Below are 25,858 nucleotides of genomic sequence, written 5' to 3'. Positions count from 1 at the left end.
GCTTAGAATAAAAATATACATTCGGATCGATTCGGATTGAATCTAACAAAAAAAGTCAATTAGTTGTTGAAAAGTCTGAGAATGTTTTCTGTTCAGTGCGAATAGCGTTAATTCTTTCTGCAAAACCTTCGCCATGTCATGGGTATCAGTTGGCGAATCTTCTTGTCAAGTTTGATTGAAATATCGTTTTGATTAATCTTACGAACACTTGAGCACTTTCCACTTTAAATTTAGGGTATTTAAAGCAATATTTTACATATTTTCAAAAATAAAATATTCCCAGAATAAAAAATCAGACGAGCGCTTAAACGTACTTTCAAGATTAAATGATTCTTCAATCAAACTGAGTTGAAAATTCTGAAGACCATAAACGCATAAAATTATGGCAAGTTTTTGTTGTTAGACAGTTGTAATGACCTTACATTAAGGACAAACTAAATGAATCATTTGTTTGAGGAACTGCATATATCCATTTTACACAATTTCGAGAAAATAACAAAAAACTTGTTTTTAACTAAATCTGTTTACTTAGGCTGTGAACCATTCCACCGATTCGTTTAACTTTTAGTTAAAATTTGACACTTCGATGGTTATTTTCCCATCGTGGTTAAAATTTTACTCCGAAGTCGACCCATTTGAGTTTTGACAAAGTGATAGTTATTCCGAATGAAATTGATTTGGCGCCAATTTTCTCGCGAACAAAGTTTAACTATTGAACTGTCAAATCTAACCATGCTCCGGAGCAGGGTTATTTTTAACCACTGTCAAATTTTAACTAAAAGTTAAACGAATCGGTGGAATGGTTCACAGCCTTATATATACTCTGACATGTCCAGATAGTTAGCTCTTATTAGCACATAGAGTAATTCGCCAAATGTTGAACGGCTAATTTCGTCGCCTATTGTTGAACGCACGTGCATTTCTTATGGGAGTTCAACAATAGGCGACAAAATTAGCCGTTCAACATTCGGCGGTTTCCCCTAGTAAATTTGGAAACGCCCATGAAAAATATTCAAATCAAATATGTCAGAAATATTTCAAAACAAAAACGAGTGTTCGTAACAAAAGTCTGTTCGGGATTTGAATCAAATACAAAATGTTTAACATAATAGCTTCCCGGGAAATTGGGGAAGCTAGAGTGATTATCCCGGGAATCGGAAATCCCCGGGAAATTGTTTCCCGAAATGGAAGCCCTAGTGCGGACCGCGCTTCTGGCGACTTACAAGGGTTTGGTGGAGGGGCTGGGAATCGAACCCATAACCATTCGCTTATAAGGCGAATGTGTTGCCAACTACGCTACGAGACTACTCCCCCCACCCCCCCTTTTATGAATAATCTTTATGAACGCTCAGGTAGGAAGGGAGGAAATGTATAGACCGGTCATCGGACCAGATAGTCTGCATACCGTATCGAACGACAACGGCCAACGATGCATAAACTTTGCTGCCTCCCGCGGAATGGTAGTCCGAAGCACTTTCTTCCCCCGCAAGAATATCCACAAGGCCACATGGAAATCACCCAATCAAGTAACGGAAAACCAAATCGACCACGACCTAATCGACGGTAAATTCTTCTCCGACATCATGAACATACGCACTTACCGCAGTGCGAATATTGAATCCGACCACTACCTCGTTGCAGTATGTCTGCGCTCAAAACTCTCGACGGTGATCAACACGCGTCGGAGTCGTCCGCCGCGGCTAAACATTGGGCGGCTACAAGACGGTAGACTAGCCCAAGACTTCGCGCAGCAGCTGGAAGTGGCACTCCCAACGGAAGAGCAGCTAGGCTTGAAGATGGCTGGAGAGATATTCGATCCGCCATTGGAAGCACCGCAACTGCTGCACTAGGCACGGTGGCTCCGGATCAGAGGAACGACTGGTATGACGGCGAATGTGAGCAGTTAGTAGAAGAGAAGAATGCAGCATGGGCGAGATTGCTGCAACACCGCACGAGGGCGAACGAGGCACGATATAAACAGGCGCGGAACAGACAAAACTCGATTTTCCGGAGGAAAAAGCGTCAGCAGGAAGAACGAGACCGTGAAGAGACTGAGCAACTCTAGACCAACATTTGAAAAGGGCGTAACAGCCAAAATTTATTCCTTCTGATTCTTTGTCCACATATATAGCTATATATGTAGACGAAGAATCAGAAGGAATAAATTTTGGCTGTTACGCCCTTTTCAAATGTTGGTCTAGAACTGTACCGAGCTAATAACGCACGAAAGTTCTATGAGAAGTTGAACCATTCACGTAAGGGCCACGTGCCACAGCCCGATATGTGTAAGGACATAAACGGGAACCTTCTTACAAACGAGCGTGAGGTGATCCAAAGGTGGCGGCAGCACTACGAAGAGCACCTGATATAGCAGACAACGGTGGCGGTATGGTAATGAACCTAGGAGCACGCGCGCAGGACATGCGACTTTCGGCTCCGAATCTCCAGGGAAATCCAGGAGGAGATCGGCCGGCTGAAAAACAACAAAGCCCCTGGAGTTGACCAACTACCAGGAGAGCTGTTTAAACACGGTGGTGAGGCACTGGCTAGAGCGCTGCACTGGGTGATTACCAAGGTTAGGGAGGATGCGGCTCTGCCGCAGGAGTGGATGGAAGGTGTCGTGTGTCCCATCTACAAAAAGGGCGATAAGCTGGATTGTAGCAACTACCGCGCAATCACATTGCTGAACGCCGCCTACAAGGTACTCTCCCAAATTTTATGCCGCCGACTAATACCAATTGCAAGAGAGTTCGTGAGGCAGTACCAGGCGGGATTTATGGGTGAATGCTCTACCACAGACCAGGTGTTCGCCATACGTCAGGTATTGCAGAAATGCCGCGAATACAACGTGCCCACACATCATCTATTTATCGACTTCAAAGCCGCATATGATACAATCGATCGAGACCAGATATGGCAGCTAATGCACGAAAACGGATTTCCGGATAAACTGATACGGTTGATCAAGGCGACGATGGATCGGGTGATGTGCGTAGTTCGAGTTTCAGGGGCATTCTCGAGTCCCTTCAAAACGCCTAGAGAATTACGGCAAAGTGCGTGAGAGTGTCGTTGAGTTGACTTCGTCTGTTTTTTCCAATCGCATTTCGATCAGCAACTAACGCAAAATTGTTGAACATAAATTAATGACATGCGTAAAGGCATCTAGTTTATTCACGCCCGATTCCAACGATATATATCATCATTACGTTGCATCGTTCTAATAGTCAGAAATTGGAAAAAGTGTTTCAATCAAATCATCCATTGCCGTTACTATTGTGTGCCGTATCAGCCGTACTCGTAATAATCACAGTTTTGCTTCGCACAATAATGAGCTTTGGTTGTGGCAAGTGCTCGCGCCCTATCGGTGGTATGGATGAGTATATCGTCTGTGATGGATGCAGTGGTAAATATCACTTGAGCTGTACGAACATGAATACGTATCAGATGCGAGTATGCGTAGATTTTGATAACGTGCTCTGGTTATGTGAGGCTTGTCTATCCTCGTTTCGTGAACAGCACAATGCAGCATATAAAATTGAACCCAAAAAGAATATGTTAGAAGACAACCATGACGGCCAAATCAATCGCGTCGTGAGTGAGCTTCGGGAGGAAATTTCAACGATTAAGAGAGGATTCGCAGAACTGCAACGAACGTTGAACAGTGGTTGCCAACCGGTACATTCGACATCTACTCCCCAACGAACTTCAGATCGCGAAAACATCAACGATTCGTCTCAATTGACAAGTGGTTCTAACTCCGAAATTTTATCTACTGGATCTAGAAGATTCTATATATTTTTTTGCAAGAGTTGCAAAGCACGTCTCGACGGATGCGATGCGGGAAATAGTATCAAGCTGTTTACATTCAACTGATCGAATCGATGGTTCACAAAGATGGTTCTCAAAGATGGTTCCGAATTGGATTAATTCCGAGAACCTGAAATATGTTTCCTTCAAAATTGGTGTTAATTGGATGTTGAAAAAGAAGGCACTTATGAAGTCAACGTGGCCGACAGGATTACTCTTTAGAGAATTCGTGCATCGGGAAACCAGTTACTGGGAGCCATAGAAAAGCAGATGTATTGTTCAGTTCTATAAATAATTGTTATTTATTTTGTGTGTTACCGATTCTGTTATTGCACTTTGTACTATAATATAAGTTTATTCGGTTGTCTGAAAGTTTGTAAATTTTAATATAGAATAAGTAGATCATTTGGGCTATATGTTGATCGTAAATAAATAAATAAATAAATAAATAAAATAAATAAGGTGATGGTCTTTCGTGTCTGCTATTCAACATCGCTTTGGAGGGAGTAATACGAAGGGCAGGGATCGACACGAGTGGTACGATTTTCACGAAGTCCGTCGTTTCGCCGACGACATTGATATCATTGCACGTAACTTTGAGAGGATGGAGGAAGCCTACATCAGACTGAAAAGCGAAGCTAAACGGATTGGACTAGTCATCAACACGTCGAAGTACATGATAGGAAGAGGCTCAAGAGAGGTAAATGTGAGCCACCCACCATGAGTTTCTATCGGTGGTGACGAAATCGAGATGGTTGAAGAATTCGTGTACTTGGGCTCACTGGTGACCGCCGATAACGATACCAGCAGAGAAATTCGGAGGCGCATAGTGGATGGAAATCGAACGTACTTTGGACTCCGCAAGACGCTCCGATCGAATAGAGTTCGCCCCCTAACTGACCTAACTGACTATCTACAAAACGCTTATAAGACCGGTAGTTCTCTACGGACACGAGACCTGGACGATGCTCGTGGATGACCAACGCGCACTTGGAGTTTTTGAAAGGAAAGTATTGCGTACCATCACCATCTATGGTGGGGTGCAGATGGTGGACGGTACGTGGAGGAGGCGAATGAACCACGAGTTGCATCAGCTGTTGGGAGAACCAGCAGCGTTCACACCGCGAAAATCGGAAGACTGCGGTGGGCCGGGTACGTAGCCAGAATGTCGGACAGTAATCCGGTGAAAATGGTTCTCGACAACGATCCGACGGGAACAAGAAGGCGAGGTGCACAGCGGGCAAGGTGGATCGATCAGGTGGAGGACGATTTGCGGACCCTCCGCAGACTGCGTGGTTGGCGAAGTGCAGCCATGGACCGAGCTGAATGGAGAAGACTTTTATGTACATCACAGGCCACTCCGGAGTCTGGTTATAAATAAATGTATATGGGGCTGAGAAAGAAACCAATCCTAGGCCGTATAGCCTATGAATTGTGTTACTTTGATTAGCTTAAAAATAGAGATTTATTTTAGAATTTGTTTGGAAGAATGTTTTATTTTTCATGAAACAAGTGGAACTGTAACTCTCAAAAAGGAAGGTTGTTTTCAGTGTATCGTACCTTGGAGTAAGATAAACCAAAATCTGCAAACCATATACCTGATAAGACATCTCAGATCATGTAAGGATTGGGAAGCGACCAGGCAGCAATCGCCGTGCATGAGCCGAAATGGCTTCTTTACGACTATACAGAAACCCCTGTAGCTGATCCATGCATAATTCTTGAATGAGTGAGTTCAACGTCCATTGCATTCTCTCTACGGGTTTATCCGAGGCCGTATCTATGCCGGTAACAAGTAGCATGGCATTTCAATAATTTTAAGAACGTGAGCATGATATGACGTGCTTCACCGATTCAACATCAAATTTCACCTATCAATTCCGTAAAGTCCGGGAAGTCTGCAACTCCAAACCTTCATACAACATCCATGTTCAGACAACACATCTCTGATTTCAAAAGTACACCTGATCATTGCCCCAGTACAACCAATTTGAGCTTCATACTTAACTTAAACAGAAGCTCATAATTCTAGCCGTACTTTAAAAATGTTGGTGTTATGGATTCAACAGTTTAGAGTCAGTCATCAGCAAAAACTTTCCCAAAAAGTAAAACTAAAATTTCTACGGAAATAAGTTCCAGTATTTTTTAAATAATATAAAGTTTGTGCTAAGTTCGTTACTGCATAAATATATTACAAATATTCATATTCTTTAATTTCTCTAAACATTCTTTGCTATCGTTTTCCATTAAAATTCAAAAATTTTCATGCAACTATTCCCATTTTGGACTTTTTTTTTCGTTTCCGTGTTATTTTTTTATCCCCCCCCCCCCCCTCGTGTTTTCCGAGATCTGTCGGACATAAAATAAATTTAATATTTGTATCGGCCTAATGAAATTTAAAAAAAATCGCTTGAAAAATCCGAATAATTTTCTATGGAAATTCCGAACCATATTCCGTGGAAATCCAAATATTTTTTTTGAAATCTTCATTTTTCCACATCCACATTTCCGCAGAAACTCTGAAGAAAATTCCGGAGAATTTCTCGTGATAATTTCAGAGAATTTTCCGTGAGAACTCCATATAGTTTCCAGTTAATATTTCGAAGAATTTTCTTTGTAAGTTTCAAATTTTCGAAGGTTTTTTTTATGGTTATTCTGAACACTTTCCTTTAGAAATTTGGAACAATTTCCCGTAAAAAATCTTTCAAAAAATAGCTTCCCGTGAAATTCCGAGAATAATATCAAAATTAACTTCCCCAAAAGTTTATCAGATTTTTCCGGTAAAATGCAAAAGATTCTCCCTTTAATGACTTGAAAATGTCCCGAAAAAATCCAGAAAAAAAACTTGAAGAAACGAACGCAATAATAAATTGCCACGCCGATTCATGCTGCCGGCGCCGCCGATCAAAATTATGACAAACGCCGCCGAAGATTTCCGGACTGGCACACACATAGCACTCTGCATCATTTTTTTTTTCATATGTAGTCAGTCTAGCGTACTGTAGGGTCGTGGGTTCTAGTCCCTTAGAAGGGAAAGTGGTTACCTCCAATACATTTTTCAAATCAATAGGGTAAGGGTACCAATAGTGGAGGTATTAGTAGATCAACAAAAGAAAATATTTTCAAAAAAAATTGATAATTATGGGAAATTTACAGCTTTGATATCTTATCGATCCCCAAAGTGCGGCCCTTCAAGCCAACTAGCAAAAATACACCGTGATTTAATTTTTGTTTTCCAGAACGTTCCAGAAAACGTGACTTTGTTCCCGAATCCGTGGCTGCTGTTCACGAATTCATGAACGCTTTTTTTGCGTGCAGAATCTCAAATAGAATCCTAATCGAACTCTTTTCCAAGCTTCAAACGAATTCCGAAAGAATACTGCTTCGAATTCGATTGGAATTCCGTTCAGAATCACAATCATGTTCAGAATGGCAAACGAATTCTGTTCAGAATCTCGAACGAATTTTGCTCAGAATTTTGAGTGAGTGATTCTTAGAATCTCGAGAGGATGCTGCCAAAAATCTAATATGGGATTTTTTCCAGAACCCTCCGTTATTTGTTACGACAAGTTATAGTGCACAATAAACGTCAACCATAGAAAACATAAGATCGAAACTACAGAATGGATCGACATATGGTCATATGGGAAAACTGCTTAAAATATGTTCTCCAAATGAGCCGAAAAGATGCTTTGGTGAAGCTTCGTGTCAAGTGCGCTACTGCAAAAAGGGTACTGAAGATTGAAAATATGCTAGAGCGATAAAACCTGCAGAAATTATAAATAGGGGAACAGACGGCTTTGGCAGGTTTTGTTCTATTATTGGCAGGGGGGTTTTTGTCGACCGAATTTTATGAAATTTAGCCACAATATTTTTTGATATGCAAAGAATGTTTAGGCCAAAATTTGAGCAAAATCAGTCATAAAAAAACCCCTGACAATAATAGAACAAAACCTGCCAAAGCCGTCATTCCCCCTACATATTTTATTTGAAAAAGTTTCACAGGAATAAAATATTTAATTCAAATCTATATACATAAAAATGATTTTCTTTCTGTCTGACCCTTATAGAAACTACTGAACCGATCTGCTAGAAAATTTGTTTGCAGAGGTTTTCAGGGCCGGGAAAGGTTTTTAAGATGGTTCGAGACCCCCCCTCTTTGGTACGAGGGGCAGCATAACTCGAGAACGAATCAGAGAATAAATCAATTCAAAGCGAAACGAAGTTCGGCGGGCGTGCTAGTATACAATATTTTGTAAAATGCTATTTGAACTGAAGCATAAATGTGGCAAGCAGTATACAGCGGCCCGCTTCAACAGCTCGAAATTTCTATGCGGCCCTTGCTTACTATCATGCTGGGGACCACTGTCTTAGCCAATAGATAAACTAATAAATTTGCTAACAAAAATGAGATAGATGTCATTTAACATCAACAATTACCAAATATTGCTGTACCACTATTGGTACAGTTGTACCACTATAGGTGCAAGGGAGTCAATTTTGTTAAGGAAAATCATTGTTTTCAATAGTTTTTCAAGCGAAATATTAAGATAAGTTGCATTTAACAGGATATTTAAAGCACCACGCACCAACTGAAACCATCGTAAAGTGTATAAATATGATAAATCTCATTAAAACCCCACTACCTCCACTATCTATCACCCTATCTTCTGCATAATGTACATATTCACATATGAGTTTTCACAACATTGTAAATTAATGTCCAATTCTGGTGGTTTAATCCCCGGAAGTAGGCAATTAACTTTGATTGAAGCAGTTGTTTTGTATAAAAGATCAATATGATATGAAGCCAGTGTTGTAAATTTTAGGTTGATTGCAATCTTTTTTTTTTTTTTTTTAACAGTTCATTTATTTGGTAGGCTCAGTCGTGTGTGACACTTTGCGGAGCCGCAATTCTCAAGAATGATATTTTTACATGGTATATCATCTTATCTTAACAGTTAGTTGGGAGGGGACATAGACCATAATACTCGTGGCGACTCAAGGTTAAAAAACTTAATACAGGACGGACGGTGTAGGGATTTGGGTTTGGGTTTAGGTTATTTCAGCTGCTCATCCGGGCGTTTGACGTTGAACGTTGAAAACGATTTTGCGTGGCGTCGTGCTCGATTTTGGTTCGTCAGGGAGCATCTTCCGGATGGCCAGAGCTTCGGGGTACAGGGTACAGAGAAACAGAATCGGACAAGAAAAAAAAAACTGAGAAAGAGAAGAATATAGGCATTAAACTTTGATGTCAGCCAAGCAAAGGAAGGCATAGATGGCCTGCATATATATCACATCGCGATCTCCCAAAACACCTCTTATATCCCGGAAGGGTTGTTTACCTCGGGCCACAAGGGTATCCAATAGTTGCTCTCTGGAGGCGTCATTTTCCGAGCAATACCAAACTACGTGATCGATGTCATCGTAACCGGCTCCGCACCTACATAGGTTGCTATCGACCAGGTTTATTCTGTAGAGATGTGCGTTTAGTGAATAGTGATTGGACATAAGCCTCGACATCGTGCGAATGAAGCCTCGACTTAAGTCCTCACCTCTGAACCACGCTCGCGCAGAAACTTTAGGAACTATGGAAAATAGCCACCGTCCAAGTTCATTGTGTGACCAAATCATTTGCCAATTTTGAAGAGTACTCTGACGGACTAATGGGAAAAACTCGTTATTCGAGATTTGTCTATCATAAACTTCACCTTCCTGTGCGCCCACCTTTGCTAGCGAGTCCGCCTTCTCATTGCCATAGATTAGGCAATGGGATGGGACCCATACAAAGGTAATCTTGAATGATCTTTCGACCAAATCACGCATCTGCTCTCTTATAGTTGTAAGAAAGTAAGATGCGTGCTTAACAGGTTTCATCGACGTGCCTCGATAGAACTAAGACTATCCGAGAAGATGAAATAATGGTCTACGGGCTGATCGGAAATTATCCCCAAAGCGAAATTAATTGCTGCCACCGAACACGGTTCTTGAAGTTTTCGGAAGGTGGTTGAATTTACGTTGAAAACACCGAAGCCAGTGGATCCGTTAATGCGAGAACCATCAGTGAAATATCTGTTATTGCAATTGACATGTTCATATTTTTCAGAAAAAATGGAAGGGATAGATATTTGTCGAAGATGATCTGGTATTCCTTGAATAGCATGTTTCATGGACAGATCGTATTCAATTGAGGAACTGTCGTTGACGAAGAGAACTCGAGGTGGATTATAACATGGAAGACAGAGATCTGTCGATATGTAGTTGAGATAGACTCGCAGGTATCTTGAACGATGAGCCAGCTCAAGCATATTATCGAAGTTTTCTAATACAAGTGTGTTACTTGTTCCACATTTGATCAGTATTCTAAGTGAGAGCTCCCAGTAACGGTGCTTTAAAGGAGTGACTCCAGCAAGCACCTCCAGGCTCATGTTATGCGTTGAATGCATACAGCCAAGGGCAATACGCAAACAGCGATATTGAATTCGTTCCAATTTGATCAGGTGGCAATCAGCTGCTGAGAGGAAGCAGAAAGAGCCATACTCTAAAACAGAGAGAATAGTCGTTTTATATAGTTTGATGAGGTCTTCCGGTGAGCGCCCCACCAAGTTCCAGAGATAGAACGGAGAAAATTGATCCTTTTTCGGCATTTCTCTAACAAATAATCAATATGGGTTTTCCAGGTACACTTGGAATCAAACCAGACCCCAAGGTATTTAGAAGATAAAGATTGGTTTATGTCATCTTTCAACAGCTTTAGTTTCAGTTGAGCTGGGTACCGCTTCTTAGTAAACACTACCAATTGAGTTTTTGCGGAAGAACTCGATCCCTAAATGTCTGGCCCAAACAGTCAGGTTATTTAGGAATTTTGCAATAGTCTTTGCAGGACATTTGCACATGAACCTCTTAGGGAGATCACGGCATCATCTGCAAGTTGTCTAAGCGTGCATTGTCCTTCCAAACAATTGTCAATATCTTTAACATAGAAATTGTAAAGCAAGGGACTTAAACATGAACCTTGGGGAAGGCCCATGTAGCTATTTCTGGAAGTTGTCAGAGTTCATATGTTTTACTGACAACAAATTGTACAAGAAATTATTCAAAATAACGGGTAATCCACTACTGTGCAAATTTTCCGACAGTACTTCTATGGAAACAGAATCAAAAGCGCCCTTAATATCCAAGAAAACTGAAGCCAGTTGCTCCTTGTGCGCATAGGCCAGCTGTATATCTGAAGAGAGCAACGCTAGACAGTCATTTGTTCCTTTACCTTTTCGAAAACCGAATTGAGTATTTGACAGTAATGCATTTTGCTCGACCCAATGGTCAATTCTTGAAAGGATCATTTTCTCAATAATTTCCTCATGCACGATAGCATGGCGATCGGTCGGTATGAATTGTGATTAGACGCTGGTTTCCCAGGCTTTTGAATAGCTATTACTTTGACCTGTCGCCATTCAGGTGGCACAATGTTGTACTCCATGAAACAGTTGTATAGGTCAAGTAATCGTTTTTTAGCGATATCTGGGAGGTTTTTAAGAAGATTGAATTTGATATTATCGCATCCCGGAGAAGAGTTGTTTGATGAAAGAAGAGACATAGAAAGTTCCAGCATTGAGAATGGTCCACCAAAGAACCGGGATCATTGACTGATTCTCGAAATAGCGGTTCTGCTGGTACGGAATCTGGGCAGACCTTTTTGCGAAGTTGAATATCCATCGATTGGAGTATTCTTCACTCTCATTGGTGGAAATGCGGTTCCGCATGTTGCGGGCCGTTTTCCAAAGTGTTGTCATTGAGGTTTCTCGTGATAGTCCCTCGACAAAACGTCGCCAGTAGCTACGTTTTTAGCCTTGAGAAGATTTTGAGCTTTCTCTCAAGCCTCAAATACTCTTCGAAAAGCTCAGACCTTCCGTATTTACGGAAAGCCTTGAAGGCATCAGATTTCTCGGAATACAACTTAGTACATTCCTCATCCCATTCAGGAGAGGCTGGTCTTCTTATGATAGATGTACTTGGAAAGCGTCGTTTCTGAGCTTCTAGTGCGCTTTTATGAATCAATTAGGTAAGGAATCGATACTCATCTAGTGAAGGAAGAATATCAGTTGATTCAATACCCATTTTTAAATGCAAATTTAAGCCAGTCAATGTTTTTCGTGTGGTCGAAAGGAACATTGACTGGCACTGATCGTTGATAGCAGCTTTTGATTGTGGTGACAATCGGCATGTGGTCACTACCATGGGGATCTTGGATTACCTTCCACGTGCAATCTAATGATAGTGAATTAGAGCATAAAGACAGATCTATTCGACTTTCCTGACCTTGAGGTCCTATTCGAGTTACTTCGCCTGTGTTCAAAATATTCAAGTTGAAATCGTCGCACAAATCATAGAAAATAGGCGCTCTGCTATCGTCTCTAGTTTCGCCCCATGCAATACCATGTGCATTCATATCACCCAGTATTAAAACTGGGGATGATAAAAGAGAGACTGCGCTCCAAAGATGCCGACGATTAAGTGAGGCATTTGGGGGAATATACACTGAAGCTATGCAAAGGTCTTTATTCTTTACATTTACTTGGCAAGCGACGATCTCTAAACCATTAACAGTCGGAATAGAATTCTGTAGAAAGTGTGACATTTTTGATTCCCAAAGAACGCCACCATAATGATCATTCCGATCTTGGTGAATAATGTTAAAATCGTGGAAGTTGATTTCATCTTCAGAAGAAAGCCATGTTTCACAGAGTGCAAATATATCGCAATCAGAGTTGCGAATTAAAAACTTAAACACGTCAATTTATGTTTCAGACTGTGACAGTTCCACTGCAGCACAGTGATTGTATCTTGTATGGCCGTATTATCCATCGAAAGATACAAGTCCTGCAAGAAGGGGCCATGAAACAGTCAATTGCTTCAGATAACTTTCAACTGTTGGAATAAAGAGGTCAATGATTGGCCTCAATGAATTCGGAATATTGAATAAGTTCAAAATACGATCCACAAGGTCCTTAAAGGATATCAATCCTCGCTTGGACGAGATTCTTTTCTTGGAAGTGCGAGTAGCAGTTTCTGCTCAGAGATATTCCTTGACTGATGTTTCTTTGTAATATCAGTTTTAGGCAATGGCGGGAATGTCTTACTGCAACATGGGTCAAAAGGAGCAGTATAGACAGGCTGCTTCGGAATTTTGAATAATCCCCACATTACCATCAGATTTAGGCAAGCTTCTAGGGATGATTTTTGTTTTCTTACGGCGCAATCCCTGGGAAGACAGTTTCTTCCTCTTTTCGGGTACGTGTACCTCCGCAGAATCATCCATATCGGCTACGTCAGAGTCCGATTCGTCTATGGAAATGACATCATAAAAATCACTTACTTGAACGGCAGCTGAAATAGCAGCCGTTGCGTTGGCAGTTGCGGATGTGTTTTCTGACTTAAACATACGACTGCTTAGAGCGCTGTACTAACGAACGCCTTACTTTTTGGGTGCGCTTTTTGTACACCGGGCATTCTTGCAAACCATGGGGAGGGTCCATGCCACAATAAGCGCACTTTGTAACTTGTTGTTGGCAGGACTCCTCCCTATGCTTTTCAAAACATTTGCCACAACGGGGCTTGTTGTCGCAGAACTCGGCAGTGTGCCCCAACTGTTTGCAGTTGGTACAATTGAAAACTCTGGGTACAAAAAGACGCACCGGAAACAACATATTTTCGATATCTACATATTTTGGGAGTATCGAACCGGCAAACGTTACTCGTAGCGAACCTGACTTCGAATATACTTTTTTATTATCTACCATGGCTGCTGAATGCAATTCCTTGCAGTCCAGAATATCCACGGTAGATTGCAGGGCATTCTTTAAACGGCCTTTTCCTGCAAGTACATCCTTGCAAGTCAGGCTCGCTGCGTTAATTACGCCTTCAATCTCAACCTCCCGCGAGGCGACATAAACCAAATATTCCACATTATAGTTCTGGTCTTTTGCGATAGCATTTGCATCCTGGAATGTAGCTGCGGTTACACGTAGTTTGTTCCGATTGATCTGATGAAAATCAGTTTTCGGAAAACGACGCGTCAAGTCACGTTTGATTCCTAAAAAATCAATACTTTTCACTTTCTGCCGAAAGTAAACAACCCAGGGACCAGGTGATGTGGCCTGGTAAAATCGCGTGCGAACGACATTGTCTTTGGGAGGCGTTTCGCCTCCACTCACTTCGTCCATGTATCACAGATAAAAAAAAACTTAAATAAATTTATTTAAGAAAAACATATTTTTTTGGACCAGGCTAATGCCCACTCTTTCTGAACTGTCCGATTCTTTCTATCGAGAAAAAAGTGTACCCAACTCCACCGCATGCAAACAATACAAAGCGAATAGGTACTTAGCCGTTTTGTTTCTGCCTTTGTAGGTGCCTACGAACGTCGTCGTACGGGGATGGATGATGCTCTGTCCGAATGCTGATATTCACGACGCTGTAATGATTACCGGTTGGTAATTTACCAATTACAGCCCGCTTCCTTCTGGTCGCCAGGAATTCACCTTGCGAAACTTCGGTGCCGTTTATTTGGCAACGTAAAAAAGCACTTGATCGAGTTCGCGTGAGAGATCCAAACTAAATGCGTCTGACTCGGTCCGATGCGACACAGGGAATGATTGATTGCAATCTTAGAAATGACGGGTTCTACTTGAATCTACGTAGTCATGTGTCCGATAATAATTCTATACGCTTGTAGTTTCTTTTTCATGAAATTTTTAGCATTTCTATAACACAACATATCAAAATGGAAATGTTCATTAAACCGTTTTCAAGCTCCACGTTTTTGCTTAAGTTGGCATGAAATGGCCATGCGTCTCCATCATTTCAAAATGGTTGTTGCAACCAGCTCTTAATGAACTTGAGTTTGCTATATTATAATCGTCCAAACTATAAGAGTGCATGTTCGGCATTATGTTTATCGTTGATTGTAAAGTCCGTCGAAAGTTTGTTGAGGAGATGGGTTTGATCTCCAAAGCAAAACGTTTAGAAGTCAAGATTTTCGTAGTTTTCTATAAAATAATAATCAGCATTTGGTTTTATTATCATTATTTTTACTACTGGAGAGGCCTCTCGTATGTATAATTTGGTTTGACAACATTAATTCAGATTAGTACAATGCCGTTTGGGCTGATTTTCAGCCCAAGAGTTCTTTAAAAGGTCTCTAGTTTGCCTTGCCAACAAAAGCGTAGGATTCAGAGATGACGAGTCCGACCTACGATGTTTCGGATGAGAAACATTTTCGGGTCCCTGGGCATAGTGTATCCATTGTACTTGCCACACAAGATACATACTCATGCAATTGGCGGTGGAGAAAAGCTTTCAATTAATAACTGTGGAAATGATAATAGAACACTAAGATGAAAAGAAGGCCAACTTCCAGTTCGAATGTAGAGCCATTGCATTGGAGGTATGCATTGAAGGAAGAGAAGTTATTCAAAAGCTTCGCCCAACACTTACATTGGAATAGCTGGTTTAGAGCCAATAAAGTCATGTGATGCTTCAGTGCGGTCAGCTCATCCGACAATTCGTTTCCAGCTATGGAAGTATTAACTAGTATTATGCTACTCAATTCAAGTTTGATATGCAACTTCTAACTTCGATCTTGAGTTGGCCAAAGCCAGAGATTAAATGGCTTATTGACCATATGAACAGGAATGTGAACTGTTTGCATTTGAATTTGCACTAGTTTATAATCTAATTAGCTGAGCTTTTTTCATTCAAAGACCACCGTATTAATTGACCGTGCTTAAAATTTTGATTATCAAATCACAAAATAGAAAAAAATAGTCAACAAAATCCTGCATCTAACCAAAACTTTATCTCACGCTTCTAAATATCTTTTGAATAAGCATACCAGTTGAATAGAGTTGTTGTCTATTTTTAGAACATAGAACATCAATATTGATTCTCTTTCGAAACAATAGCCTGGCATCATAAATTTGTTTACCTGATAGCAGCGTCGCACTCTTGATTAATGTGACCAGAAACATTTTGTGTGAGCGCGGGACAAAAAAAAGCGCTTGAATCAAATCTTTCAATTTTTTATTTGTTACCTTTTGTTACCAAGCCGTAGTTTGCTAACTGTGTTAAACGGCAACTCATTTTAGAAGTCAAAGCTTTCTTCAAACGTTGAATGTGCAGCTCAATGAAGCTGCCATGGAGCTTCGTATATTTTTGAAGTTTAGCGGTTACCTGTCAAATATCTGCAAAACTGTTGCAACTATCAAATTGCAGTTAAAAAGCGTTGCAGTTAAATGACTTTCAGTTGTTGATCGTCTAGTGTATAGAATTTTGTTAGAAAATATTTTTTGTAGCAGTAGAAGCAATGATATCGAACCTCGAAAATTATTTTCCGAATAACTTAAATAACTCTTTCTAAAACCTACCTAATAAAAGTAGATACTGTGATTATGAATTAATTAGATCATATTTTTCTAAAAGTCTATTCTGGTTAAAGCTTTCGTCTTCAGGAATATGGTCCACGGTTTTTGTTCCAATTTCCCCGTTCCAATTGGTACCCCTCAATACCCCGCGGTAAAACAACATGAGCTACACTTTTGAAATCTTAAGCTTTGAGGACCTTGAATAAAATTCTGCCCAAATTTGCCATTTTATAAGATGCATGAATTTCAAAAATTGTTCATTTTTGCCTTTTTCGTGTACTAAGCATACATAGAAGCTATATACTCGCTTCAAAAGCATTTAAAAGAAAGCCCATACACCCGTAGTGTTGTATACCGATCGACCCACTTAGACGAAACGAGGTGATGTCTGTGTGCAGTGGCGCCGGGAGTGGGTGGGACACGTAGGACATGTCCTACGCACGAATTTCCCTGGGTGGGACAGTCAAAGTATTGTCCTACCCATGATTTTTGGTAGAACATATGAAGTCATTAGCTGGCAAAAATCTGTGTGTTATTAAAAGATGATTTCAAATTTTTATCAGTCTTTAGAATAATCACAGAGGTTTCCGAAGGAATAGACTACTGATTGTTCTTTAGGACGTTGAGCACTTTATAAGTGTTCAAGATGTCTAAAGCAAGGATCTTTCCGATCATTTTGTAATTTGGGTTCAATCATTTAGAAGTTTATCAATATTACCTCAATCCAGAAGCTGACTTTCACAATGTGTAGTATGGTGAACTTTTTATCTGAAGATTTTTCTACAACTCTGTCTAACAAATCGTTGTTTGAATTTCACTAAAAACGGAATTTTGAAAGCGTTGTTGATAGATGAAGGGCGTTTAAATGAATTATTGGAAACCCAAGGAAAAAGGTTTTCCACAAACCTTAAAAGATTCATTGAAATCTGAGGAACCACAAACATCACAAAGTCCACTTGAAATCTGGTCCGTAACGATTTCTTAGAAGTTCGCTTTGAATCGCTAAATCCAAAACCAATAATAAGCAATAATTGATTGAAACCAGTGAAGATTTATGGATTTAAATATGGATAAGATTTAAATTATCTGAGTATTTTGTCCGCAAAGATCTTTTTAAGTCCAGATTATTTCTAGAATCGATTATGTTGCTGCCGCATGCATAACTGTCTTATATTGATATGGATTTCATTTCAACATGGGACGGTAACATTTACGCTTTTGGCGGCAGTATAGGTAGAAGGTGCATCGATTTCGGAAACAAGCATGGTGATCTAGTAGCTACCGCTTCTGTCTATAAGCAGGAGGTCGTGGGTTCGATCGCATGATCGTCCTTTTCCTATGATCTATGCCTTAGTTCTTTCTGTGTTCCACGTTCTACCGAAACTATTCCTTCTGCTATACCTTCCACACTAACAGCTCCAAAATCTTCCATAGCACCTATGAGAGGTCGTAGAGTTCTCTGCACCTCTGTAGTAAGAGATGCAGCTCTCGGTGGTCACGGGTGGAAGTGATACTACTCTCATGTCATAGTGCTTGTAACACCGGCTAATTTTTGCAAACCGCTTATTTTTCCTCAATCTTTATTAAGGTGTTTTTTTCAATTTTAAATTAAGTTCAACACCGCGCGAATCGCCTAAAACCAATGCCAATACCATAACAATTGCTCAAACTGGCATTTCCTATTTGTCCTACCCACGACTCGCAACGTGGATGCGCCTCTGTCTGTGTGTATGTCTGTGTGAATGTCTGTATGTGTGTGAGCAAAAATGATCTTAACTCTTTTTTAGACACTTACCCTAAACCGATTTACTCGCAACAAGTTTCTTTCGTCAGAGAATGTTGTTCCATTATTTCCTATTAAAAATAGTGTGTATTGGGCTATGGGTTCAAAAGTTATGGCCAATATACATTTTCTTATAATGCACGAAAAAGATAACATTACCGTTAGGAGGATTAATCTATCAACGTCAAATTTGAATTATTCAATTGAAATCAATTGATGGCTGTTCGGGCCACATTGAGAGTTGACGTAAAGTCAATGTCAACTTCTCCCCACGAACAGCCTAGATAGCCGTGTGGTGTCGGCAGCCGGTTGTCTGGCTAAGAATAACGCTACGGATTGCCTGTTCCAGTGGTAAAAGTCCACCATACAGGTGACCCCTAATTCTTGGTGTGATGCGGCTTTATGCTTACCGTGCCTATGAATGAATGGTTAGGGGGTCTAAAAAGAACCTAACCGCTAACGGAGCCTGTGAAGCACCAGGGCACCCTTCACAGTATTGAGCCCTTATTGCGCTAACCTTTGCTTCTCCGGAATAATCGGCTACTCTTATTCAATCTCAACTTGAGGTTTAATAAGGGTGGGATTATGAGTATGTTTTAATTAGTTTTCAACAAATTGTCACCTATATGGATTCGCTATATGCGTTTTTCACAGTGTACTCTGTGTTTCGTCTTTGACGTTCTTGAAACGATACCGACTTGGTTTCATCGTTGCTGTTCACATAAATGTTGAAGTTGTGGAGTGTATTATCGTAATTCACAATGGCTACAGTTAGGATAGCTCAAATCAATCTTCAGCACAAAAGAACAGCAACGATTAATCTTTGTAGACTTATGCAAAATGGCAAATCCCAAGTGGCTTTGGTGCAGGAACCCTATTTTCGCAAGGGTAGCTTCTACCTAGGTAACCTAGTGAACCTGGTTTTGCTGCTTTCAGTAATGAAATGGTAAACTCTCGATCAATGCTGCGTGCATGTGTTCTTGTTAACAACGCTATCGTTGCTACACTTATCTCTGAACTAACAAGCAGAGATGTATGTGCTGTCACAATTGATGCAACTGGCGGAACCCCGTCAGGAAATACGTCTATTGTACGGTTTATTTACCACATGATGAACCATCCCCTACGGATGCCTTCAAACGAGTTGTCATATATTGCACTACAAAAGGCCTCCCGCTAATTGTCGGCAGTGATACTAATGCTCATCACATCATCTGGGGTAGCTCGGATATCAATCTGAGAGGCTCCAGCTTGATGGAATGCTTAAGTGGTACCGAACTTAGTTTACTTAACTTAGGCAATCGCCCAACCTTTATGGTATCTAATAGAGCAGAAGTGTTAGACATAACTCTTTGCTCCAATAGAATCAGTCACGAGTTGACGAATTGGCATGTGTCAGATGAGGAATCCATATCTGACCATCGCTACATCTATTTTGATCAGTTGAATGTTTCTTCGCAGACCTTGCGTTTTAGAAATCCCCGTTCAACCAACTGGGATCTCTATACAGAGTTGCTCTCGACAAAATTTCATGGATATCTACCATCCATTGAAACTCCTACCGACTTGGATGATGCCGTTGATACTACAACGTTGCATATCGTGGAAGCTTTTGAAGAAGCTTGCCCCTTGCGTTCTGTGAAAACCTCAAGAGGAACCCCGTGGTGGAATTCCGATTTGGCTAAGCTCAGGAAGCAGTGTAGAAGGAGTTGGAACAGACGCCATTCAACAGGGACGGATTCTTTCAAGTTGGCTCGCAAAGCTTACAAGAAGGCTCTACGATCTGCTGAACGATTCGGCTGGAAAAACCTTTGTGCAAATGTTTCCAATTTGAGTGAAGCCACTCGATTGAATAAAATTCTTGCGAGATCCAAGGATTTCCAAGTTGGCGAAATTCGCAAGCCAAATGGCGACTACACTTCTTCTGACGAAGAAGCGTTAGAGCACTTATTTGATACACACTTCCCTGGATGTGTAGATATTGCATCTTCGGATGTTCCTGATGTCTTTTCATGTAGTTATGGGTCTTGGGCTCAGGCTCGTAGAATCATAACTACTGAATCGATTCAATGGGCTCTTAATAGTTTTGCTCCTTACAAATCTCCAGGGGAAGATGGGATCTATCCTGTTCTTCTTCAGAAGGGTTTTGAGCATATCAAACATGTTTTGAAAAAACTTTTAGTATGCAGTTTTGCTACTGGGTATATTCCCATATCCTGGCGGGATGTCACTGTAAAGTTTATCCCAAAAGGAGGACGTGCTTCGTATGAAGAAGCAAAGAGTTTTAGACCCATCAGTCTGACCTCATTTCTTCTGAAATGCTTAGAACGTATTATCGATCATCACATTCGTGATGACTGTTTGGCAAACATGCCTCTTCATGTTAATCAACATGCTTACCAATCTGGAAAGTCCACCGTGACTCTTCTACACAAGGTTGTCTACGACATCGAAAAAGCATTTGCCCAAAAGCAATCATGCTTGGGTGCGTTCTTAGATATTGAGGGTGCTTTTGACAACGTGTCTTTCGATGCAATATTGGAAGCCGCACGATGCCATGGGCTACCTAATATAATTACCAAATGGATTCACCAGATGCTTAAAAACCGACATCTCTACTCGACATTACGTCAAGCAGCGATTAGGAAATTAAGTGTCTGTGGCTGCCCCCAAGGGGAGTATTATCTCCACTTTTGTGGAACCTCGTTGCAGATACGCTATTGAGATTACTCAATAATGGCGGTTTTCCTACCTATGGATTTGCTGACGACTATCTAATATTGATAGTCGGTTTGTGTATTACTACTTTATTCGACCTGATGCAAAACGCTCTTCAGGCAGTCGAAAGTTGGTGTCGCCAATATGGCCTTTCGGTTAATCCGAATAAAACATCTATTGTTCTTTTCACGGAAAAACGTAACCGTAACGGTATTCGCCCATTACATCTTTTTGACTCTGAAATCAATGTAACGGATCAGGTAAAGTATGTGGGACTAATTCTTGATTCCAAGCTCTCCTGGACTCCTAACATTGAGTTCAGAGTCAAAAAGGCGTGTATGGCTTTCGGCCAATGCCGACGAACTTTTGGTAAAACTTGGGGTCTTAAACCTAAATATATCAAATGGATTTACACAACAGTTGTACGACCAATTTTGGCTTATGGATGTCTTGTGTGGTGGCAAAAGGGTGAAGTGAGGACAATTCAGTCTAAATTAGGCCATCTTCAAAGGATGTGCCTAATGGCAATGACTGGTGCGTTCTCTTCGACTCCCACGGCTGCTCTCGAGGTTCTCCTCGACGTTGTCCCACTACACATACATCTCAAACAAGAAGCACTTTCTTGTACTTACCGATTATGGGTTCTCGGTTTCTTGGAAGAGAATCCTGTAAACCGCAGTTCTACACACACTTCGTTGTTACAACTCATGGTTGATTGGGACAGAACAGTCCTTGCTCCAAGTGATCTCACACTCGCTAGTAGTAGTTTTCCTTATAGGACATTTTCAACACAATTCCCCTCATGGGATGAGTGGACTTCTGGCTATTTTGAGAGAAGTATGTCGGACAGCATTGTTTGTTATACTGACGGCTCCCTCTTCGAAGGTAGAGCAGGTGCAGGTGTCTACTCGCGTGAGCTAAGATTGGAACAGTCACACTCACTGGGCAGACACTGTACTGTCTTTCAAGCGGAAATATTTGCCATTGTGGAGTGCAATCTGCACTTCAGAAACACATAATGGGCAAAGTAATATACTTCTGTTCAGATAGTCAAGCAGCTATCAAAGCCCTCGCTTCGGCCAACTCAAGGTCGAAGTTAGTAATCGCATGTCGAACTCAAATAGAGGAACTGAATTCAGTTAATACATTGCACCTTATATGGGTACCTGGCCATTCGTCCATAGCTGGAAACGAATTGGCTGATGAGTTAGCTCGCACTGGAGCATCACAAGACTTTGTTGGTCCTGAGCCAGCTATTCCAATATCTAAGTGTTGGGTGAAGCGTTTGATTAGCTCTTGGGCTTCCACTCAGCACAAACGGTATTGGAGTAGTTTGGATTCATGTCGACAAACAAAATTGTATATCCGAGAGCCATCTCCGGTAGTAGCTAACTATTTAGCTAATCTGTCTAAACAGAATTGCAGTGTCTTAGTCAAGGCCTTGACAGGTCACTGCCGACTCAACTATCACATGGCAAATATTCAACGTGTTGAATCCTTTGTCTGTGATGGTTGTGAATCCGATTATGGAACTTCTTATCATCTGATATGTAACTGCCCAGTTTATGCGCAACTGCGTTTCCAAATATTTGGTAAACACTTACTAAGTGAAATTGACTACAGAAACCTGAACCTTCAAAGCATTCTGTTGTTCATAACCCGTTGTGGTAAGGAGCTATGAGCTTTTGTACGTGTTGTATACGTTATATGCCCTCTTCAAGGGTACCTTTCCTCAACTTCCCATTTTTCTCCCATCCATATTCCTTTCCTTTTTGTTCACTTCCTTTTCCGTCAGGTGCGTGATGAGAAAGGCTGTGAAGGCGATGGCACAAATTTCCCGAATTGAGGTGAACGTGCCCCTGGAGCCAACGTTCTGATACCTGATGATGTCTGTGTGAATGTCTGTATGTGTGTGAGCAAAAATGATCTTAACTCTTTTTTAGACACTTACCCTAAACCGATTTACTCGCAACAAGTTTCTTTCGTCAGAGAATGTTGTTCCATTATTTCCTATTAAAAATAGTGTGTATTGGGCTATGGGTACAAAAGTTATGGCCAATATACATTTTTTTATAATGCACGAAAAAGACAACATTACCGTTAGGAGGATTAATCTATCAACGTCAAATTTGAATTATTCAATTGAAATCGGTTTCTCACGATTTTCAGCCTTTTGTTATTTTCGCCTTATGTATGATTTTTTACTTTTTCCGCCTTTCGTGTTCAGCCTTATGTGGAAGTCCCGAATAAATTTTCATTTGTGTTACGCATAAAATTAGGTAGTAATTGCAGTACATATTACCAGAACATCCACGTTTGACATTTGATTTGTGTAATTGCACAACATGTGAAAGATTTAGTTTGAAAAATATATTGGAGGGTAACCAATTCCTTCGATGGGGTTTGGTCCCACGAAACCAGTACGAAGTACGATAAACCTTGGCTCAGTAGCAGAGTAAGGAACAACTTGGGAAGCACCTTCCATTCTAGTCCTCAGTTACTAGTCGCATTAAAACTAAATGATTTTTTGTGCATCAGTTGAAATTGACAGATATTATTCATGTGTACTACAAATTAGGTAAATTGATTGGAATGCGACTGAGTAATAAACGATGGTGGCGGAAATCGGGATGCTGCCAGTATGGTGCTTCTCCGTCTCCCAATCGCAATGAGCTTCATTCACAGTCTCCACTCTATTTACTATTTACCATAGATTCTTTTTCAAAAACATATTTCATTTTCGTATGTTATACCATATCTGTATACTCCACTAGCTCACAAAATTGATATTCAGAACATATGCAAAGTAAATTGCAGTCCTATTTTTAGTTCGAAGACATCTCTCGTCGTTACTTCATTATCTATCGTCTTCAGAAGGATGAAATGCTTTATATGTTGCATGGAATACATTATGTGTCGTGATTCATTACATACCTCTAGGTAGACATCGTTTGACGGTCGAAAAGTGTTGTTAATCCGATGGAAAGTGATGTTGTAGTGAGGTAATGCATGCAGCAGTTTGGCGATCAGTGGCACCTTATATTGATCGTCGTCTTCGGGGTACCCCGAGTACCCCGATATTGGAGGCGTCGAACCCTGCATGGCACTGGCAATAAATCACACAACACACACACTCACACTAAACAACACTCCAGGCTTCTGCTAGGCCGCAGATAAGTGATTCAACTTTGGACCGACAACGAACGCGCTTGCTGTCTTCTCAGTTATGCAAACTGGGGACTGACTCTTGAATCAATACACTTTCCTTTGATGATTCACATTTTTATCGCTTCTGAGGTGGAAGATTTCAATCGGGTGAAAATCGCCATCCTTTGCACAACCATCGATATCCTTTTGTGCAGAAGTAAGGGAATGGGAACAACAAGGACGTCACGACGGCCAGGATCAGGGCCAGGACGAGTGTGGTAAGGAAAAAGTCTCATTCGCCAAGGAAGAGCACCCACTCAAAGTTTAAGTCATCATTCACTTGATTTTTTTTCTTTCGTGCACCTCAATCCAGTTTAATTATCCTTCTAGTACTAATTAAGCCCGTACTTCATATTTCCGGCACTCATTGCACGCTTACACACTTTTTGTGCTATTAATTAGAACACTGCAAGTGGTCTGGCAGGCGAAATTTTCCACTTTTTCTTTCACAAAATTGAAGAGGAAAACATATTTTCTCTACTCTCGGTCACACCCTTGTTTTCGTTCTTGATCCTGGCAGCATACTACGACGGAGCATAGCTGTGCGAGGTGAACGAAAATTGAGCAGCATAAAGAATGACTGAGAGAAAACGAGAGATGCCTTCCATGTAATATGCTGCTGAGCATAGCAAATGTGTATAACATTTGTCGGCGTTCTCTCGCCACAGTACAATTCGATGTACGCTCGCTTTCTTCAGTGGGTCATCTGAACTGCAGCTGGTTCCCTTTTGACAATTTATGTCATCCTAGCGGCAAATGTATTTGTGCGAATGTGTCGATAATGTATTTGCAGGGACAAATACGTAGCTCACTTCTCATCTCATCGAGGTATAAATCTGCACAAACATGATTTCAATTTACCAGTTATATTGTGCGGAATGCCATAAAATCATGTATACAACTTGATTATGCTTATTTTTGTAAAACTTTTGAGTGCTATGACTCATCATCTCATACATTCACACCAAATATTTTTAACGAGATCCAGTTTTAGTTTAAGCATCTATAACCGAGATTCGCATAACCGAGCTCTCTGTGAATATATTCACATTAAGTCAGACAAACTGCACATTTATATGGCTGCTAATCCGTGATTGACGATAATCGGCAAAACTGTGCAATAGATCCAATGAATGGCTAAAAACATACGATAACCATTCTCAATGCATAAGTTTCGTTTCTGCGACTGAAACAATTCAAATATCTTTGAAGGTGCCGGTAATGCCACATAGGGGAACTGTTCCGTTTTCCATCTCATTGAACATATATTTATCTCATCGCAAAACAAAGAAATACAGCACCAATCAAGATTTTTTTATGTACAGGTTATCCGACTTCGTCAGTAGATGGGAATAACCAGCGCGGGGGGAAACATACATTTTCAGTGCAAAACCAGCAAAACGTAAACAAACGAGCATAAATTCCATACAAAAATCCAAGATGGCTGAGTTGGGGATATTGACAAGTCGGATAACCTGTACATAAAAAAATCTTGGCACCAATCTCGTCGGTGAAAAAAATCACAAATATAAGAAACAAACCAAATTACTTTTCATTGCTTTATTTTTGATGGGATGGAAAAAGGAGCTATGGGATGAAGTGCCGAACCGTTCCCCTATATCCAATAATACGGTAGAGCGCAGGATGAAAAAATCAGCCGATTATGACCCAATTTATTTAGAAAACAATGGGATAGGATTCCCAGTCGAATACAACTAGCTTAAATCGTGGAAGATTTTGATTTGATACATTACATTTTGTAGCCCAAGTAGGGCAAATGATCCGATAGTCCGATAGTATAGCGGTAGTGTTGTTTTCACAAAATCTACATATTTAACGCAGCAACCCAGAGAATGTGCTTAGTTCCTCCACTATTGGGTCTTTTACCCTAACACAGTTTGTTTTATAAGAGTTAAAAACA

The 25,858-nt window shown here is 40.7% G+C and overlaps 1 protein-coding gene across 1 annotated transcript in view; it reads right to left on the bottom strand.

Annotated features, from left to right (window-relative positions):
- Window positions 1–24,467, bottom strand: part of LOC134205429 (protein tweety) — a 52,753-nt gene extending 28,286 nt beyond the window's left edge. The window contains exon 1 of the mRNA XM_062680670.1: window positions 23,665–24,467. Within this exon, the coding sequence (XP_062536654.1) occupies window positions 23,665–23,832 (168 nt within the window). The 5' untranslated portion in view covers window positions 23,833–24,467. The remainder of the gene's footprint in view (window positions 1–23,664) is intronic.
- Window positions 24,468–25,858: the final 1,391 nt, after the last annotated feature.

Source organism: Armigeres subalbatus, chromosome 1, assembly GCF_024139115.2.
Source record: "Armigeres subalbatus isolate Guangzhou_Male chromosome 1, GZ_Asu_2, whole genome shotgun sequence".
Lineage (NCBI taxonomy): Eukaryota > Metazoa > Arthropoda > Insecta > Diptera > Culicidae > Armigeres > Armigeres subalbatus.
Note: the sequence above shows the minus strand (reverse complement) of the source record. Positions and strands in the feature narration are given on the sequence as shown.